The sequence below is a fragment of the Ambystoma mexicanum genome, chromosome 1q (assembly GCF_040938575.1).
Source record: "Ambystoma mexicanum isolate Mex_15411 chromosome 1q, UKY_AmexF1_1, whole genome shotgun sequence".
NCBI classification, from domain to species: Eukaryota; Metazoa; Chordata; class Amphibia; order Caudata; family Ambystomatidae; genus Ambystoma; species Ambystoma mexicanum.
Window position 1 is genome coordinate 1,115,890,445 of NC_090922.1, and position 19,910 is coordinate 1,115,910,354.

General features: G+C 46.1%; 1 protein-coding gene across 3 annotated transcripts in view; it reads left to right on the forward strand.

Annotated features, from left to right (window-relative positions):
- The first annotated feature begins 623 nt into the window (after positions 1 to 623).
- Positions 624 to 19,910, forward strand: part of CLCC1 (chloride channel CLIC like 1) — a 1,126,062-nt gene continuing 1,106,775 nt past the window's right edge. For 2 of the 3 annotated variants that reach the window (XM_069641849.1, XM_069641853.1), the window contains exon 1: positions 624 to 745. In XM_069641849.1, the coding sequence (XP_069497950.1) occupies positions 684 to 745 (62 nt within the window). In that variant the 5' untranslated portion in view covers positions 624 to 683. The remainder of the gene's footprint in view (positions 746 to 19,910) is intronic. The other variant, XM_069641850.1, reaches the window with a different exon arrangement.

A 19,910-nucleotide genomic window follows, 5' to 3' on the forward strand; every position in this document is an offset into this window, starting at 1 on the left:
AAATAGCAGGACTTGGCCACTAGGGGCAAAAATGGCCATTTCTCTAATGGGAACTAGCCTTCTCAGTGTGAGTAGGCTAGTTTGCATTATTATGCAGGACTTGGCCACTAGGGGAGCAAAAAGAGCATTTATCTAATGGGAACTAGCCTTCTCAGTTTGAGTAGGCTAGTTCTCATTATTATGCAGGACTTGGCCACTAGGGGCAAAAGGGACATTTCTCTAATGGGAACTAGCCTTCTCTGTCTGAGTGGGCTAGTTCCCATTATTATGCAGGACTTGGCCACTAGGGGAGCAAAAAGGGCCATTTCTCCAATGGGAACTAGCCTTTTCTGTGTGAGTGGGCTAGTTCCCATTATTATGCAGGACTTAGCCACTAGGGGGCAAAAAAGGGCCATTTCTCTAATGGGAACTAGCTCACTCACACTGAAGCAGCTATTTCCCATCTGAGAAATGGCCCTAACAACCGATGGTCCGTTTCCCGGATGGGAACTAGTATCAACCGTCAAAAAAGCTGTCTGAAAATCCTAGCCTGTTAATTACTTACTGAGCATGCGCACAGACACTACGCATGCTCAGTAAGCACTTGCAGGATTTTCTGACAGCTAGCAAAAACTGACGTTACACCGGAGGAACGTGCAGACGTTTCATGGTGCTTTCCTCTAATTTCTCATCGCAGCTTCAGCATGACACAGGGTGGAAATGTCATCATACTAACGCACACCAACGGAGTGAACGGAGCTCCCAGGCAAGCATTTTTTAAGCAGTTAAATGCACCGAGCAGGAACAAGATTACCATATCTGTCAAAAACACTGTTCGAAATCCATTGATAGCAGCACTTATGTCTCCAACCAGCCGCCGCTCTTATGTGCCTGATTCACTTGCTTTGATCTGCGAAATTCATGGTGTCTAACACTCTTTCTTCCGTGGTCAAACTCTAGGTCATTGATCTCTGCCCAGCCGACGTCACACCCTCCTTTCTACATGTAATCCCCGAAATGTGAATCACGAGATTAACGTTCTGGATCTCAGGTGTGACAGTAACACCCAGTATCGCCAGAACCCCACAGACAGTGGTGTACGGAGCGGTGGTGGGGAGGCAAGATCAGTTCCCACCCGTGGTTCTTTTAAGAGCCAGAGTGGGCACCCCAGGCTCTCACGTTGTTGTGTGTCTGCAGAGCATCACAATGTGAGCCAGTAGGCACTGATTGGGGGTGGGGGGTCTGTAGGGGGAGGACTATTAGAGATGACTTGTGTCGCTTTAGAAATGTGAATGGAAGGGAGCGATCAGAAGTGAGAAGGGTGCATCATGTTGCATACTTTATGAAATGACTATAACTTTAAAACCCAAGAGGGACTTGTTAGGCTCAGGTTAATCTGCATGATGCCATTGTGCCTTTGCATGCAGGATGGGAAGAATACAACTAAAGCCATATTATTATTGCTCAGAATATTTCTATGGCAATGTATGTAGTGTATAGTTAGTTTACTATGGAGGGCTAGTTTATTATGCACTGTGGTTTGCTTCCAAGGCATTGCTATAAATAAAGTATTATTTAAGCACATGAAATACAAAGCAACACCTTAATAAATATTTATATCATCTAAACCTGGGAAGATCTGCAGCTCTGTAAGTGATTCTGATTCACTTAATAGCTTATGTTAATATATCATGCTATTATATAAAAAAAAGAAAGCTTAATGACTATATAGTTGCTACATAATTGTTAGGAGTGAAATTTAGGTATTTTGCACCACAGTTATTTGCCACTTGGCTTAATTATGACAAATTATTCTAAAGTCACTTCCCAGGAGCCAAGCATCAAAGACTGACGATGCTCCTTGCAATATCCTTTTCTGTTAAGTCAATTCTGTTGGTGCAATGCATATGCAAATTAGGAGGGTTGCATGTATTTTACCCCTGAGCACCTGCAGAGAGCTCTAATAGACGAGTTTCCTGCATCTGTAATGATCCTGAAGTTGTTGTTATGTGTTCAAATGCCACCTGCCACTAATGTTACCAAAAAAGTAGATTGGGGCAGGTGTGGGCGGTTTGGGGGGCGCGAATGAGACCGTATGGAATAGGGCACACTGCATTTTGTTTGGGAAGTAGCGGGACTTTTTTCATTGTTCACCTCCACCCGCTCCTACACTCTTGCCATGCTACATACTCCCTTGTCCACGGGCGCTCTCTGACGTCACCATTCTGTGGTGGGGAGCGAACTGAAAGGGGCCCTTTGCTTTCCGACGGCATGCATACAAATAAATGCCTTGTTTTCACTGCATCACTTTCTTTCAACCCATTGACAAAATATGTCAAATGCTCTGTTTATTGGCGCTTTACATTTTCTTTCAATGATGTACCTAGGTTTCTTAGATTAGCCCTCTGCTCGGGTTAAAACCCTTTACTTGTAAAGTTATGCCAGGTTATTTCCATGAATGGCGTTATACTTTTTTGTCAAACGCAGGTTCTCAGAACACTCTGCCCAACTTGAGGCGCTTTTACTGCTTGTTATCAGGTCTTCCCAGGATGTTGTTAATAAATAGCGCATGCAAATGTTTACATCGCTTTACCTTCAATGTCAAACCTGGGAGTTTGGATTCCTAGCGCTCTGGCCTGCTTAAGGCGCTGTACATGTTCAGTTATGTTTCCCAGGATTTTCTTTTATTAATATCACCTTTTTATTTATTAATTAATTAGCATTTTTAAAGTATGCATCAGCCCTTAGGCATCGTGGCACTGTTACAGCGAAAACCTATTGCTGGTTACAGGAGATACAGAGCGCTTGGTGGTTACAGGTCAAGCAGTAGTTACATTACATGCATAGCGGCCACATTTGATGATAAGAGCTTAGATACCTGGTGAGTGTATAATGTGGCTAGTTGAACAGAGTTGTTTTGAGGGTTTTGCGAAAGATGGTCAGGGATGGTTCAGCTCTGAGTGCGTTGGGTAGGGTGTTCCATAGTTTGGGAGCTACGTATGGAAAACCTATGCCTCCGACGTTTGCTCTTGTGATAGGAGGAATGCAGAGTTGGTTGTTGTGGTGACTTCTTTTGGGATGTGTCAAGGTATTTCTGGAAATGGTTTCTGAGAGGTAGGAAGGGGCTGAGAGGCTGATGCATTTGTGTGTAAGTGTGAGGATCTTGAAGCCAGTGGGCGTCTCGCCTTGCCTGGGAGATCTGGTCTCTTTTAGGGATGCTGAGAGCAGCACAGAGTGTGTTATTTTGTACTGTTTGGAGTTTGTTGAGATTTTTAGCTAAAGTGCCTGCAAGGAGGGCATTGCAGTAGTCCAGTTTAGCCCCATTAGTGGCATGGGCGATGGAGAGACAGTTTTGGCTGGTTAGAAAGGGTTTTATGGCGTTTATCAGTTTGGTGGTGTGGGCTGAAGCTGAAGCGATGTCGCTGACTTGTCGTGACATAGAGAGGGTTGAGTCTAGGTAGACTCCTAGGGTCTATACTGAAGTGAGGACTGGTATGGTGGTGTTGTCAATGGTGAAGTTGTCATATTTTTGGCAAGGTTTCCTTAGGACCTATGAGTATGATCTGGGTTTTATCCCCATTTAAGCAGAGACCATTGGCTGCCATCCAGGTCTGGATGGCAGTGTGCATTTGAAGCTGAGAGGCTGCGTCCTGATCTTATGAGCCAGTGAGAGGCAGGAGAATTTGTGTATCGTCGGCATATTTTGTGTAGGCTATGCCGAGCGAGTCCAATAGATCAAAGCGTGGCTTTGTGAATAGATTGTAGAGGGTGGGTGCGGTGCATGAACCTAGGGGCAATCCACAGTGAATGGTGGTAGGGGCTGCATTGGCCTGGTTGGAATAGACTTTCATGGCTCTCCCCTCTAGGAATGATGTTATCCATGAGGTGGCTTTATTTGAGAAGTGGGCTGCGTTAGAGAGGTGTGAGGTTAGGATGCTATGATCAACCAGATCAAACGCAGCGGAGAGATCTAAAAGAAGCAGGAGGGCAGGTTTGCCCTTATCCATTATTCTGGTAATTTGGTTCTTTAAGTCTAAGAGGGCGGTTTCTGTGCCGTGGCCTTTGCGGAAGCCTGATTGTCTTCTGCCTATGGCGGCATTTGATTCAAGGTAGTGTTGGATTTGATTATGGGCAGCTTTGTCTAGAATTTTGAGGAGGAAGGGGACAGTGGTGATGGGTCGATAGTTGTTCGGGCATGTGGGGTCTAGGGAGGGTTTCTTTATGAGTGGGTGGGCTCAAGCTTCTTTTAGGCTATGTGGTACAATTCCAGAGGAGAAGGAAGCTTTGATGAATGCTGTAATGATTGGGGTAAGTGCATCGGAGCATTCTTTGATGATGGCTGGTGGGCAAATGTCTCCTTTACAAGTGGATGGTTTGATGTGTTTTAGGAGAGCTGCGACTTCTTCTTCTGTAACGTCTCTGAAGGAAAAAGGAGAGATATCGGGCTGCTGGGTAGGAGAGAAGAGCAGCGGTGAACTGTTTTGTTTGGGTAGGGTGGAGCGCTGTGATTGGATTTTGTCTTGGAGAAGCTTGACTTTGTTAATGAGGGCTGCTTGAATGTTGGATCACCAAGCTTCGTCTTTAGTGATCTCGTTTGGACTGGTATGTGGGTTGAGTTCTTTTGAAAATCGAAAACATTTTAGATTTAGAATTGGCTGTGGAGATTCTAAGGTTGAATGAATAAGACTTGGCTTTAAATATAGCTTTTTTGTAGATGGATGAACTATTTTTAAACTCAGTCAGAGTGGCTTGGTTGGGCATGGATTGCCATTTGGATAAGGCCATGCGTTTGTTGGCACGTAGGGAAGATAGCTCTTCCGTGAACCAAGAGTTAGTATGCATGGATTTTTTTTCTTCTTTTCTTCCAATGGGGCTATAGACTCAATGGCCTGGGTTAGGATGTGGGCATAGGTGTTGGCCAGCGAGGTGGGGTTGTTGTCAAAGGGTGGTTGTCCGAGCAGGATAGTTTTGGTGGAGCTCTTTAAGTTGTTACCTAGGATTTGTAGGAGGTGTTTTTGGTAGTTTGAAGCTGTACCTGGTGGTCTATATGTGACCACGATATTTATGGTATAGTTTGGTGTTAGTGTTAATTTGGCAGTAAGGCGGTCAGCGTTGTTATCCCATGGTTGGTTGCAGAGTCTAATGGGGAGAGACTCTTTTTAAAGATGAGAGCGACGCCTCCACCTTTGGAGATTTTCCAGTCATGTCTGAGGATCGAATATCCTAAGGGGAGGGCAAGAGAGATGGTTGGGCCTGATGCTTCATTGGCATGCTTATCAGTGCTTTACCTTAAAGGGGAAGTTTGCTCAAAACCTTTATTGTCTCGCTCGTTCGGCATGTATTTTAAGCATACTGTAATCGATCTTAACATTTTTTCCTATGCATCTTACATTAGCTTTCCTCACTTTTACACATGCGAAACAGCGGGTTGGGCGCGGCCATCTTGTGCTAATCCTATCCGTTGATGCATCGCTCTTAAATTCAAGTGCCCTCCCATAACAAGAATACAGATCGCCTGCCCCTGAAGCTGACATCACTAGTCCAAACGATATGCTCCACCTATTTTCAGGATGTTCGTGGCCAGCATAGCCAAATGTGCCCCGTCATCACCCACACACATCCTCTCACAGCGCATAACTTTTCTTTCTTGTCCCAAATAGGATAGCAAAACATTATTGTAAGAAAAGATTGATAGTCTGCAACGCTTTCGCTTCAGCACGTTGTTAGATAGTTGTTAGTGAATGCTGACAGGTTGCTCCTTATTGCTGGTACCGCCAAAGGGCAGATTGGTCCCTGTCGGTTGTCCCACATAACAGTCATACAAAAAGCACAGTTTATGGTTATCCGCCAATGTTGACTGAAGAATCCATCCAATGGTAGCTTGAAACTATGGCATACGCAGAACGGTACAATATATCTGTGTAGAAAACAGAATAAAATAATGTATTTTAGTAGCCGTTCTGTAATCCAATATAACAAGTTACTGTATAATTCAGAAACCGGATGAAACCTAATCATAAACACAAACCACACAGAATGAACACACACATGATAACATGGGGGAGTATTTAAGACCACGGCGTGCATGAAAGGTTAGCACTGTAAAGTAGGTACAGCTCCCAGTGGGATGGAGAACCAGATGCACCCGCTTAACCTAGTGAGTCCCACCAGAAAATAAGGACAGAGATAGTAATCTTTTAGGTTGAACGACAGACAGATGGCATTATAACAGAATTGGTAAGATTAGTGATCGAAAAGAGAACCAAGTGCCGAGGGAAAAGGTTCAGCCACCACTCCTCCCCCGAACCCCCACTTTATGGTGCTCAACGATGCAACAGTGACAGCACACCAGGATATTCCAATGGACAAAGCGGTTTAGATATAATTAGCCTGCATACAGGTTGTGGTTGCAGGTCTTTGATGAATAATCGTCACAATATACCCCAGCTAACTACCCATATCAAGGCCAGTAAGCAATATGTCAGAAAAAATCAAACCTCTATTCACTCCTCTTTCAACTATACACAAATAAGTCATTACTAGACAGATAAACCGCGAGCTAAGCACTCAGTTTTTTATAGTGCACAGTATAAATATCATTCAACACAACGTACTGTCAATTCTTTTGATCAATTTGCACGTCGCTGAATTAATCATTATGCATACATCACACATGCCGTTTTTAATCGTACAAATAATATGTATAGTTGAGCTTACATAATTTCAGGAAGTTCCATTCTCTCGTTGTAACGCTCAGAACAACAGATCGCAGAAATGGAAACTACATTTTCATATGTCCACTTTCAATATAGTAATATGTTATCATTCTTTGTGGGGATTCGACACATTTTGTCCTTCGAACAGTTGCTGACTTTCGATCAAGGCCAAATAACAATAGCATCCTGTTTTCAGTGATTGAAGACAGAGACCAGTAGGTTTCGATTTTGTGAAAGAATACCACAAAAAAATTAAACTTGACAAGACGCTGCTTGATGATATATCCCCGGAGGAAGCAGCAACACATACCGTTCTGGATTGTTCTTCCGTTCTGTCACGATTTTACATAGCTGTTTGTAACTGCCCTTGGTTTTGCCAGTTACAAACAGTTATGTAAAATATGTTTTGCGACAGGAACGTAAGAAAAATACAGAATGCTTCATAATGCAAAAAAATGAGGAAAACACAGCCCCAACATGTAAAGCAAAGGGTTGGTTAACACGCTAGGAGCATTAGACAGTTTTTTGGAGTTGTTCTCTAACTTTCTAGTCCAGCCCTGAGAAGTGGGTAGCCTTGTGCTCATCATTGCAGTAGTGCGTGAAAGGACATGATCGCAAGTGTGAAGCAAAAAGCGGTTCTGCTTGGGAAGACTGTAGCAAGTCAGGAAAGGGCCTGAGGCGATGAAGAATTGGTTCCCACTATTCGAGTAGGATGTGCCCTTGTCAGAGTTTTCAAAAGGCGAGAATAGCTTGGGAGTGTAGACTAACCCAGCCAACATCGAATACCTTTATGTGATGTGCATGCGTAAAAGGTATCGGTAGTGCCGGTCTGAAACCGTCAAGTGATGCAAGGGCTTGATCCATGAAGACAACTGGAGCTATGGGATAGATTTTATGTCTGCAATGAAACGCATTTTACCCCTTTCAATGACCCTTTCTTCAAACTTATTGTCGACGGGATGCACCTCAACCTTGTACATATATAAAACATGTACCTTATTGTAACAACATTTTGCGTCTAGTATGGGGAGGCTGTTAGGACAGTTTTTCTGAAGTCAAAATAAGGGTTTAGTAAAAACATTCAACTGAGGCACTCCAATGCTCCAATCTTACTATAATGCTGTACCAGCTGAGTTCAGGGTAGCATAGGCAGGCAGCTAGGCATGTCTTAGGAGGGAGAGAGGGCTGTAGAATAAGCACAAATTAAATTGTAATTCAAACGGTGCAAAGAAACACAGAAACCCTAAGTATTGTAAAAATACATGGTTTATTTAAATACGAGTAGGCCCGGATAAATCATGGGGGAAATAAGTACTGTCACATTATATATTACCAAATCTACAAAAACTCAACACTATGCTTGAAGGTACACAGACCAAAGCATATAACCTTATGTGGAACACCCGACAGGAGTTCTTGGGAAGTCAAAACCAATAGTTACTTTTAGATTACTTTCAGTAATAACAGGGTAGTAGACCCCATCAGTTGTACAGTGACGCTCTGCAAGAAATCACATAGTCTAATGAACTGGACACATTTTTTCTGATGTAGTGATACTCGTATACTAGGCACAGTATAAACCTATAACTCAGATTCAGGATAACACATTTACTCTAGGGGAGTTGGACCTTGTGATGTAATATGCAATTACAGTTGATTTTCAGTTCGCAGACTAAGGGAACAGACCAGGGATAGTAAAACTCAGTGTTGGTCGATCCACCAGGGGACGCAGAGATGTGCAGAAGCATCTCAGCTCGTCTCCTCCGAAGAGCACCGTTTGAGGGTCTTGAGCCCCCACAGCGCCCCCGGAGTGAGGAGTAGACCGTACCCCACCTTGCCATCATTGGTGGGCACATCACCCCGAAATCTGGACTTTCGTGGTGGAGCCGCCGTGAAACCGCGACCCGTTTTAGTTTGGAGGGATAGTGAGCCCTCCCCCCTTCGGCGCCGCGGCTCCACGAGAAGCTACGCGGAGCCCGGGCTTGAGAGCGGCCTGTGGCAAGGCCGAGCGACGCTGGCTGGCGCCTTCTCCCTGGAGGGAGGTAGTGGTGGCAGGTCGGACGCGCCTAAGAAAGTAGCTGGGCCTGCTCTCCTTGGGGCGGACACAACGTCCGGGGAGGGCCCGGAGCGACGTCGTTGGGTCCCCCTGTGCCTGGAGAGCTGCCTCGAGGCCCGTGGAGAGCGAGATCGGGCAGAGGAAGAGAGCCCCCGCCGAGGGCATACTGCGCCGTGAGAGGCGCGAAAGTGGAGAGCTTGGACCGAGGCACAAGGACGGCGGGCAGGGCCCTCCCCGCTCAGATCGGATGCAGCATCAACCCTATGGGGTGGCACCAGCGAGCCCATGAGGTGAGGAGATCACGGCGGTACCCGAACGGCACCCTCAGGGCCTCCAGGATCGTGGGAGGAAACGGAGTACCACGGGGGCGGTCCACTACCCCTTCCATTGAACCGGGAGGGTTATTGAGGGAGCCTCCTGGCATCCGCGGGACCCCCCGGGGTAAACTGCCAGTCATAGACAGTATAGACTCTTTGGCAGAGGCCCCGCGACCAACCCGTCAAGCATCTCCCACCTGGCTGGGGTGGTGTGTCAAGACTGTACGCATGCACCAGGAGACCCCATTTGCAGGACAAGGAAAGATGCAGAAGTGCGGATAGGAGGGCGATAGTCGAGGTGGAAGACCTGTGGCGGTGCATTCTGCACCTACAAGGGGGAGCCTGTGAGCGACCAGGACCTCCTGCGAAGCGTCTCCGCTCCCTGTGCCTCCAGAGTGATCAGCCCCTGCCCCTAGCGAAGCCGGCGGTGAGGCCCCCTGAACACGTGCTTTTTGGAGGCAGACCCCTCGAGTCAGAGATGTCCGGGGGAGGAGCCTATGAGCTGGAAGGAGGCACTACAGAGATTTCGCCGTCTGTCCCTGGGCCCCCAAGTACGTCCTGAAATGGCAGCACAGACACACCAGGAAGCTGCGGACACTAGCACTGTCACCAGGGGCATGGCGGCCCTCCTGGAGGAAATCAGAGGCTTCAGGGCAGATATAGCGCTGCGACTGGACACCCTAGACAAGAAAGTTGGCAAAATAGACGATAGAGTTCTCGCGCTCGAGAATAACACTGCTTCCAATGATATCTTCGAGACCCAATTCGATATGCGCCTTGCGGAGCTTGAAAGGAGGGAAGAGAAATGCTCCTTGAAGTTGGATGACTTAGAGAACAGGGAACGTCGGTGTAACCTGTGCTTTTTAGGTTTCCCGGAGCACGAAGGTGAAATGCAAGCGGACATTAATAAAGCTGTTAGCGCAGTGGTCGGTTTGCTTTTCGGAGGGGCCAACACGAATGAGCCCACCATCGACAGGGCTCACAGAGCGGGCGCATCCTCCAGAGGCCCCAGGTCCATTCTTGTTCGCTTTCACTATTTTGCAGAGAAAAGCAAGATTCTCGAATTGGCTCGCAAGACAGGCCAAGTGGAGTGGGAGGGGGCCCAAATCTCAGTCTATCAGGATCTGTCCGCTTTCACATTGGCAAGGCGCCGCCTATGCTCTCCGCTGACAAAAATGCTCCAGTCCAAGGGGGTCCGATACAGGTGGGGGTACCCCTTCTCCCTCTCTTTTGAGTTTGAAGGCTATAAGTATGCCCTGGTGACGGAGGACGACATCCAGAGGGTGTCAGGCAAACTATTGGCTGGTCCGAATATGGAACTGGGTGACCAGGGGGGTGAGCGAGCTCCGACAGGCCCAAAAGGGACCAGGGCCCCAAGGGAAAGACGCAGGGTTCGTGGCCAAAGGAAATTCAGGAGAGTGGCCCCGGCATCCCCGGAGCTTCCGGACACATGAAAGGGCTTGTGGTGTTCAATGAAAAAGCCCGTATTCGACTTTGTGAGTGGATGGGGGAAATAATTGGTTATACCCAGGGATGACCTTGAGGGTGGGGGGGGGCTCGAGTTGTTATTAATGAACAGTTATTGAGCCCGGAGGGGGAGACAATGGTGGCCTGGTTGGCGATACGATGACACCAAAGACCTGCCAGGCGATCAGGGGGGGATGAGGGGGGAAAGTATGGGGGTTGGGTTGTTGGGGTTACAGTTATGGAACGCCAAGTTTTGGGGTCTACTATGCACCCCCAGGGCTTTCACGAGCCTCTAATGGGGTGGGCAAGCACTGTGGGAGCAAGAACCGTTGCTGTTTTTCGAGGGGAGCTACGAGCCTTTATCAGTGTACTAATGGATGATTTGCTCCAATACTTGACAGTGGGATCGTTAAATGTACGTGGGCTCAATTCACCTACAAAGAGGTCGTTGTAGGTGCGGGAATTTGCAAGGCTCCGGCTTCACTTCTTATTTGTACAGGAAATTCACTACGTTCGGGGCAAGGAACCAAAGCTCAGAGCTAAAACCATTGAATAGGTATTCACAGCATCTTCTGAGGCAAAGAAGCGAGGAGTAGCTTTGGTGGTATCCCCCGGGGCCCACTTTGTGTTCAAAGCCTTGAAATCAGATCCAGAGGGACGATATCTTATGGTTAAGGGGGAGGTGCGGGGCCGGCTGTTTACTCTGGTGTGTATTTATGCCCCGAATGAAGTACAAGATGCCTTCTGGGTTGGAATGAAAGAAATAATAATATAATTCTCGGAGGGTACCCTATTGGTTGGCAGAGATTTTAATATGGTTCTATGTCCCGAGAGGGATAGGAAATCTGCTAAACCCTGCCCGAACATGCGCCTTCACAAGAGACTAGCTGTGGCCTTTCGCGAAGTGAACGGGGAACTGGGCCCGAGTGACACATGTACCTCCAAGCAGGGTCGGAATCCCGACTATACTTTTTACTCAAGGCCCCATGCAGCTTTCTTCCGTATTGATTACATTTTGGTTGAAACTTCGCTACAGGGGCAGGTCACTGACTCGGGAGTGGAGATTTGTCCCCTGGACGGACCACGACATGGTAAAAATTAGACTGGGTCTCCCCCCCTGCCCCAGCAGTAGGTTCCCGGTGGAGGTGTAATGACCTTCTTCTACAGGACAAAGAGATTCGCCAATCCCTTCTAGTGGCCATAGAGGACTATTTCTCCCTCAATGATAACGGTGAGGTTGGGGTCATGGGAGTATGGGAGGCATTTAAGGCAACTATTAGAGGCACTCTCATTGGGATAGGGTCGGGGAAAAAGAGGGAAAGAAACCGTGAGGAGAAATCATTAAGGGAAAAGATAGAAGCTATAGAACCAGGGGGGAAATTAAAAACACAGATGTTCCCTGGGAAATGGGAGGAATTGCAGAGGTTACGAACCAAGTTGGCGGACCCCCTCGTGGGACAGACGGAAAAGAAGCTCTCTTTCTTAAAACAGAAATATATGGAAAAGGGGGAAAAGGCGGATAAGATATTGGCTTGGAGGCTTCGTGAGTTCAGAAACAGCAGAAAGGTGAATTCCATCTACACCCCAGAGGGGGACTCGACAGTGAGGGATAGTAAAATCGCGGAACAATTTAGGCGATATTATGAAAGGCTGTACAGCTCGGAATACGTGGGAGATGTGAACGAGGTTGACAGCTTTCTCGACTCCCTCCCGATCCCGGGCCTTCTCCCCGACAAAGCTGAGTCACTGGAGCTGCCCATAACCCCACAAGAAATAATAGATACTAGATCCTCGCTGAAAAGCGGAACGGCCCCAGGGGACGATGGCTATACAGTCAAGTTTTATAAAACGTATCGGTCTACGCTTGCCCCATTCATGGCCAAGATGTTCAATGCTGCGTTGGTTCAGGGCTCCCTCCCACCCACGATGATGTCGGCTTTGATTGTAGTTCTCCCCAAGGAGGGAAAAGATCCCGCCTATTGCCAATCGTATCGCCCCATTTCCCTTCTCAACACTGATGTTAAAATCCTGGCTAAACTCCTAGCAAATAGGTTGGCGAAACTCCTCCCTTCCCTAATACATGGCGATCAGGTGGGTTTTGTTCCGGGGCACCAGGGATCAGACCACATTAGGAAAACCCTCGATCTCATGCACAAGGCTTCAAAACAAGAGGTGGAAGGCTACCTTCTTTCGTTAGACTCAGAAAAGGCCTTCGACCGTGACGAGTGGCCTTACATGGGCAGAGTTCTTCGCAAGATGGGGTTGGGAGATAACTTCTGTGGGTGGATCGCAGCACTTTACAACGGCCCCTCAGCGAGAGTATTGGTCAACGGAGACACCTCGGAACCGTTCTCCCTCTCCAGGGGCACCCGACAGGGATGTCCCCTGTCTCCCCTTTTATATGCCTTGGCGATGGAACCTCTGGCTGTAGCAGTCAGGACAGACCAGGGAATCACGGGGATAAGGTGTGGTGACTGCGAATTTAAACTATCCTTATTCGCAGATGATATCCTGGGCTACTTAACAAACCTCCAGGTCTCCCTACCACGGTTATTTGATCTCATACACTATTTCGGCTCTTTCTCAGGGCTGAAGGTAAACACGTCCAAGTCTAGCATAATGCCCATTGGTCCGGGGGAACAAGATATTGAGGGCAACACCGAAATACTGGGGGTAAGAATAGAGCGGGAATCCACCAGGTACCTGGGCACCACCATCCCCAGAGACCTCTCCCAACTATACCAATGCAATTTCCCGGAGATCTTGGCTCAGGTTAGCAGTGACCTTAAACGTTGGGCTCCCCTTACACTTTCTTGGCTGGGGCGCATGGTTACGGTGAAGATGAATATCTTGCCCCGCCTCCTTTATCTCTTTGCGGCGCTCCCCATGGTGATACCCGATGCCTTTTTTGAGGTACTCCAGTCCCGGGTCCTCCAATTTATCTGGAATGGCAAAAGGACGAGAGTCAAGACTTCTACCTTGACCCTTCCAAAGTCAGATGGTGGGTTCGATCTCCCAGACTTCAGGCTTTATTATAAAGCAGCCCAGCTCCGAGTGATGTTGGAACATATGAGGGATGACATGGGAACATATTGGACATATATTGAGGACATTCATGCCCACCCGAGAAAAGTTAGAGACCTTTTGTGGGCTCTCCCCTCACATCTCAGAACACATCCCACCTTGGCGGCCCTCTGGGCGGCTTGGAAGCCTAACGCCGCTAATAAACAGCTATCCTCTTGGCCATCCCCCTTGACTTCGCTCTGGGGCCCCCCTATTGATCTGGGCTCCAAGGGATTCCGAGACACCCAATCTTGGTCAGACATGGGCCTGGAGAGAATCTCTCAATTGTATCGTGAGGAGGGCTTTATAGAATATGACAAATTGACCGAAGCATTGGCAGACAACCCTCCCTCGGTCTTCGAATACCTACGCTTGAAGGGGATCCTGACCCACCCTCGCTGGGCCGATCATCTCAAACGCCCCCTCACCCCTTTCGAGACTATCCTGGCCAAAAGCACAACTCAGAAGGGCTCCTTATCTATGTTCTATAGCGTCTTGATAACAGCGGACCTGGAAGGCAGACAACCTTTCAAAAAGATTTGGGAAGCTAGACTGGGCATGCCTCTGGATGACCATACTTGGAGGGCAATCTTTAAATGCATTTTCACGGGTTCTCTATATACTGCTGCTATGGAACATAGCTTCAAAATTCTCCATTCATGGCACCGCCCCCCGGCCACCCTGTCCAAAATGTTTAGGGATGTGTCCCCCTTTTGCCCCAGAGGTTGTCACCAACGAGGCACATGGTTTCACCTGTGGTGGGAATGCCCAGTCATTCAGGTTTATTGGTCGGAACTTGAGGGGTTCTGCCCGACCTTACTGCCATTGGAAATCCTCCTGGGCATCCCCACGCCGGAGACAGAACTGAATGCGTTCCCTAAGGTCATTGGGGCCATGTTGAGAGAGGGGAGACTAGCACTCGCCCAAAAGTGGAAAAGTGCATTGGCCCCGTCCAAAGAGGAATGGCTCTGCAAACTCAGGTCGATCTTCATATATGAAAAGCTTACTGCAATAACGAACGACACCATGACGGACTTTGTGCAAGAATGGACTGCAGTTCTTCTCCATGAGGATTGTATTTCTATGCGCCTGTAGAATGTATCTTAGGTTGTTTCCATAAAATGTCTATCTCCATGCCTCCTTGAGACTGTGATTGTTTCCCAACCGGTTAATTCATGATCTGAACCCACTGTGTCAAGTGATTTGTCTAATTGGTATTTGGCAAGCAATCGTTCTCCCCAAAGCTATTATTGTTCGTGAATCCTCAAAACTTGGTATGTTGAAATTTGGCAAGGGTGGGGTGGGAGGGGGGTGGTGGGAAGGGAGTTATTATTGGAAAAACCGACAACTTGTTCCTATTTTTGTGTCTTACTGGTGGAACGGACCGTTTCGTTCTGCCCTATATGTATGTTGTCAATAAAAACACATTTTTTTTAAAAAAAACTCAGTGTTGCGCTGTATGAATGACCCAAAGTTACTCTATGTAGGTAAAACCTAATGCAGACTTTTTCTGGACAGGCTAACAGCAAGACAGGTGAAGCAAACCCAGTTGTGACACACTTATACAATTATCCTTACAGGAATAATAAAGTGAAACAAACTGCATTACTTTTGTGGAAGAGGCACAACCAATTCAGAGGTGAGCAAAATCACATTATATATACTTTCCAGAATGGCAGAACATTTCTAAGGTAAGTAAACCTTTTATATACTTTGGAGAAAAGTGAGACTATAATTTCCTATAATGTGAAGACAGTTTGAATCCTCTAATGAAGGAAGTCTAGGTAAGCCTTTCACAGAGGGTTTTACAGACACCAATCCTCAGTTTACCTTACAGGGATGGTAAATATCCATTTGCCTATCGGTCTTTCTCCCACCCAAATAGGCAGTGCAGCACTGATGTGCTAGGTTATTTCTCTTCTGAACAATAGTACCAATGGCAACCGCAGACACGTGTCTTCTAGACAGAGGATAAGTAATATAAATGAAGGAAAGGTAAAGATATACATTAATGCATCATAAACCCGATTATATCGGCGTAGATAAATACTTTGTAATACATTATCTAGCATTGAAATTGCAAGTGTGATAGCATACAATTGATTCTGTACAATGTCCATACATTGAGAAACATATCTAAAATGTTATTGTGAGCAGATTCTGATGACAGCTACACATCATTTAAATCTGGAAGTCAACCTTTCAACAAGTTCCGATTCTGGAGGACACGCCAGTTTGCAATGTTTTGTGGCACTGTATGTTTCCTGGGAACAAAATCGGGATCCATTCCATGAGTATGCATGGCCAACACAATGTCAGATCTTTCACAAATTCAAAATCCATTTCCTGGTATATTGGCTTGGCCACCCATTGTTTGCCTCATTTTGTAAAGGCTGAAAGCGAACCCCAATTTACAGGGGCGCCCCTTAAATATAGGGGACCCATAATCACCATAAACCAGAGTATCTGCACCCCTCAAGGGAATTAAAAGCCATGAGTCTATCTTGCAGGAGATAACAAAACTTTAATCTTTACAGATCACGAGGATTGGGGGAAATTGTAGAGGACTCTGCCTTTTCAGACTAGCATTCTGTCGTCCTTAGCTGGCTCCCAGGTCCTGAAGACTGAGGCTGGGCCTGGGGCTTAAATACTTTTGACTTAGTCACTGGATACCAGCAGAGCTCCTCCAAAATTGTCTTTCTTGCCATACAAGGGATGCTGCAGAGTCTCCAGTGTGCATGGCCAGGTTCCGTTTGGGACAAGCTACATAACATTATGCTGCATATGCAGGAATACTTTGTTCTTGTTTAGCATAATTGACTATGTTATAAACATTCATACATAAACACATCTCCCCGCCATTATCTCAGCACTTACTCCATAACATTATATATTATCTGGTTCAGTAATTTCCTACAATAAACCCTTATTTTCCTAGTACTCTATGTCGTGATGAATCTTTTTTAGTCTCCATTGGCTTGTGATTGACAGGAACAGCTGCTCAGCCACTTCGTGCTCTCTACCAGCCTGCCTGTAATCTATATTTAGCACAGCCTGACACTACCGCGTGCTTTGAGCAAAGCTAACTTACAATGTAACAGCTTTCCATATATATATATAATCCAACTGAATAGTTGTTTGCACTTATGTTTCAATCCTAATTATCTTTATTTGGTGACCCTCCTCCCCCCGGACTCTTGTAGTGCTTAGAAAACAGTTAACAGAAATCTTGCCTAGTTCTAAAGCGCTTGGAAAGTTTGGAAATGAAGGAAAGCACTAGGCTCCTTCCCAACATTCCCCCCTTTCGTTACTTCTACAGTAACAAACTCATCCCCACCCCACATATCTACAACCCCAAAAATATTAGTTTGAGTTACGCTGTTTATTGTATGGCAAGGTGTTTTAGGTCCCCCAATTGATACCATCATCTTTGCACTATTAGTGACTATAGGAACACATCATTGGAGACCCCATTGGCACGTGCAAAAGAGAACCAAGAAAAACATGATCACAGGAACCAGTTTTTTACTGCTGCCCCCAGCCATGACAGGACCCAATCAAAGGCAAGCGATAGCCAATCTGTATTCTGAACTCCACCTCATTCCTTCATTTGAACACTTGGATTGTGCACCGCCTTGATGACGTGGGATAGTGACCCATTCTCAGCATACACCGGGAGTAGAAAAGTGCAGCAGCTCCTTGTACCTCAGGAGCCAAAAAAGAAAGTCTCTGCTGAGCTAAAAAGTCAATACTTGTCAGGTATTCCTCTGAGCAGTGCAGAACAGTCTTTTGACAGTTTGAGCTTTTCTTTCTTCCCCGAATCTCGACAGCAACAGGCATTTCTTCTCCCTTCAGGTGTTCATCCAGGATTACTAGTATCACTGAGTGCAGGGTGGCCAGTGAACACCTGCCCCTCCAAGATGGTAGGAGTTGCAAGTAGGCTTGTCGGCCACAAACCCAGTAGTAATCCATCACTGCTGCTGTATCTTTTGTCATACCAGGGCTCACGAGTGTGGTTGCACTGTGTGTTTGCGCCACCAGGAACTGTTCCTTTATTGCTAAAACAAAGTTCAACATTTTTGGCCCGATCTATTCGCACTGGCTTCTTCATTGTTGCAATCCGTGTCAGCCTTGTGATGTATTGGGACCATACTGCGCACACATAGTCTCTTTGGGATATTGCTTCTCCGCTGTACTCGATCAGCCCATCTGCCAGGCACATCACTGTGGTGCCCTGCCATTTGTCATTGTCATTTGAGTAACCTCCCAAGGAGAAATATGGTCCTTGTAGACACTGGCAGTATTTTGTGTTGCCATTGCATAACGCTAGATCTAGGTCAATGCTCCTGAACTGCACACTATGTGCTTGTAATGTGCCCTTTATCCCTTATAGTGCAAAACGTACCAAGCATTGTGCCTCTGTAATCGGGACTGGATGTGGTACTAAAACCTTTAGGAGCCCCTGATGTGTGCGGGAAAAGTGCACACACTTAACATCTTTCATTTATTTCCTTCCTGCAATGCGCATATCACAGTACTAGCTATTCAATGTTTCTACATTCTGGACGTCAGAAATAGTGTAAAAACCCAACGCCTTATGGAAATCATACATCATTCATATTTCATTTGTCTAAAAAACTTGTAGGGGCGGCCGGTAAAAAGTGAGACATTTTGTATTTCCTTTTTTATAGACATATTAGCTTTTTTTTCCCCAACTGTCCATCCCCCCCTTTATATGGCCACCCCATATAACACACGTTAGAAAACTCAGGCTGGTCTTTTATGTCTGGGGTATTTTTATAAAAGTTTTTTTATTTTCTGGTTTAGGTTCGTCCTCCTATTGATGTTTGATGGGATTTTTTTGTGTTTCTTTAAAACTGCTTCTTAGATGAAAACACTTTTTTAAAATTTAATTTTCTATCCACAGGATTTTAAAAAATATATAGATTGTGTGTGTGTATATATATATATATATATATATATATATTTCTTTTGTATCTCTAAACAATGGCAGGTGTTGTTTCTTTGAGTTAAGTCCGAATACTATTTTTTCACATCTTGGAACACAGATCCCACCTGTAGATGGAAGGGGGGGGGAGAGGGAAGGGGAACAAAACAAAAACAATTGCAGTGTTATAGGTAAATGTCTTGGATTTAATCTGCAAAAATAGACTGGGATGGTGCTGTTCCACAGTCTACGGTAGTCTTGTCTTACCCGATTGTGAGGATCCCCAGAAATGTCCATCCATGTGGTCAGGAAGGGTTAATGTATGGCTTCCTGGGATGGCATGGAATGGTTTGCATGCTCGGGAATCTGAAGTGAGAAAAGTAGGTATGTCATCTCACTTTGGGAGGGCAAGGGGTATGTAAGTATATACATCGTTATATAAAAAGAAAGTGCTAAAGTAAAAGGGTCAGTTCAGTTAAGAATAGACCCACAGCGTATTTAGAAACAAAGGAGACTTCATTAGAAAACCATGAGTTGGCGTCCGGAAATCTGGAAACTTGATGGCAAAGAATGCCGCTCTCGAGTCAAGCTACATCTATTCATGAAAGACCAACATATGTATATGAAAAACGAGGGAAAAATGCATCCAGACTGCAGGTAATAGTGCGGTCTGGGTGCAGGTAGTCTGGGGCGAGTCTAAAGGCAGGGCTCCCAGGTAACGGGGAACAGAGCTTAATCAAAACTGAAACTGAAAACTAAGTCATGAGTGGACGTGGGAAATCGCCTACCTCGTATTGTTTATTCAGCATCCCATGGCGCTGGTCCTTCTCGGGTTCCAGTCCGCACTCGAATACCGGCAATGTCTGTGTGTAAGTGTAAAGTCGGAAGGTCACAAAAGATGGACTAACAAATAGTCTAAAGTCCGGCGCCATGTTGGAAAGGTTGGAAACAAGTGGCTGTTGTGCCCGCAGGTGTCGAGAATATAAATGAATCAATCTGACACAATCTGAATATGAATATGATGGGGCCGAACCTCACTGAGGATTACATATACATACAGATTATAACCCTCACATCAATGCATAAATCACACTGTAGATGTGTAGTCACACAGGTAGATGCAGACGGGGGAAAAATCCCGATTCCCTAGTGGTTGATATGGTTGTCAAGATGGTCCTGGCTAACCAGTGATGAATAAGTATATTCACTGGTACAGCATGCCCTATGTTTGTAGTGGAGGTACAATGTGTGAGAAAATGTGAGACACACAATTGCATAATAGAGTAAATAGGTACACAAAGACAGGTATCCAGGGGACATGCATGTGTGGTTACATGATGTGTCTCGGGAGTTGAGAGACACGA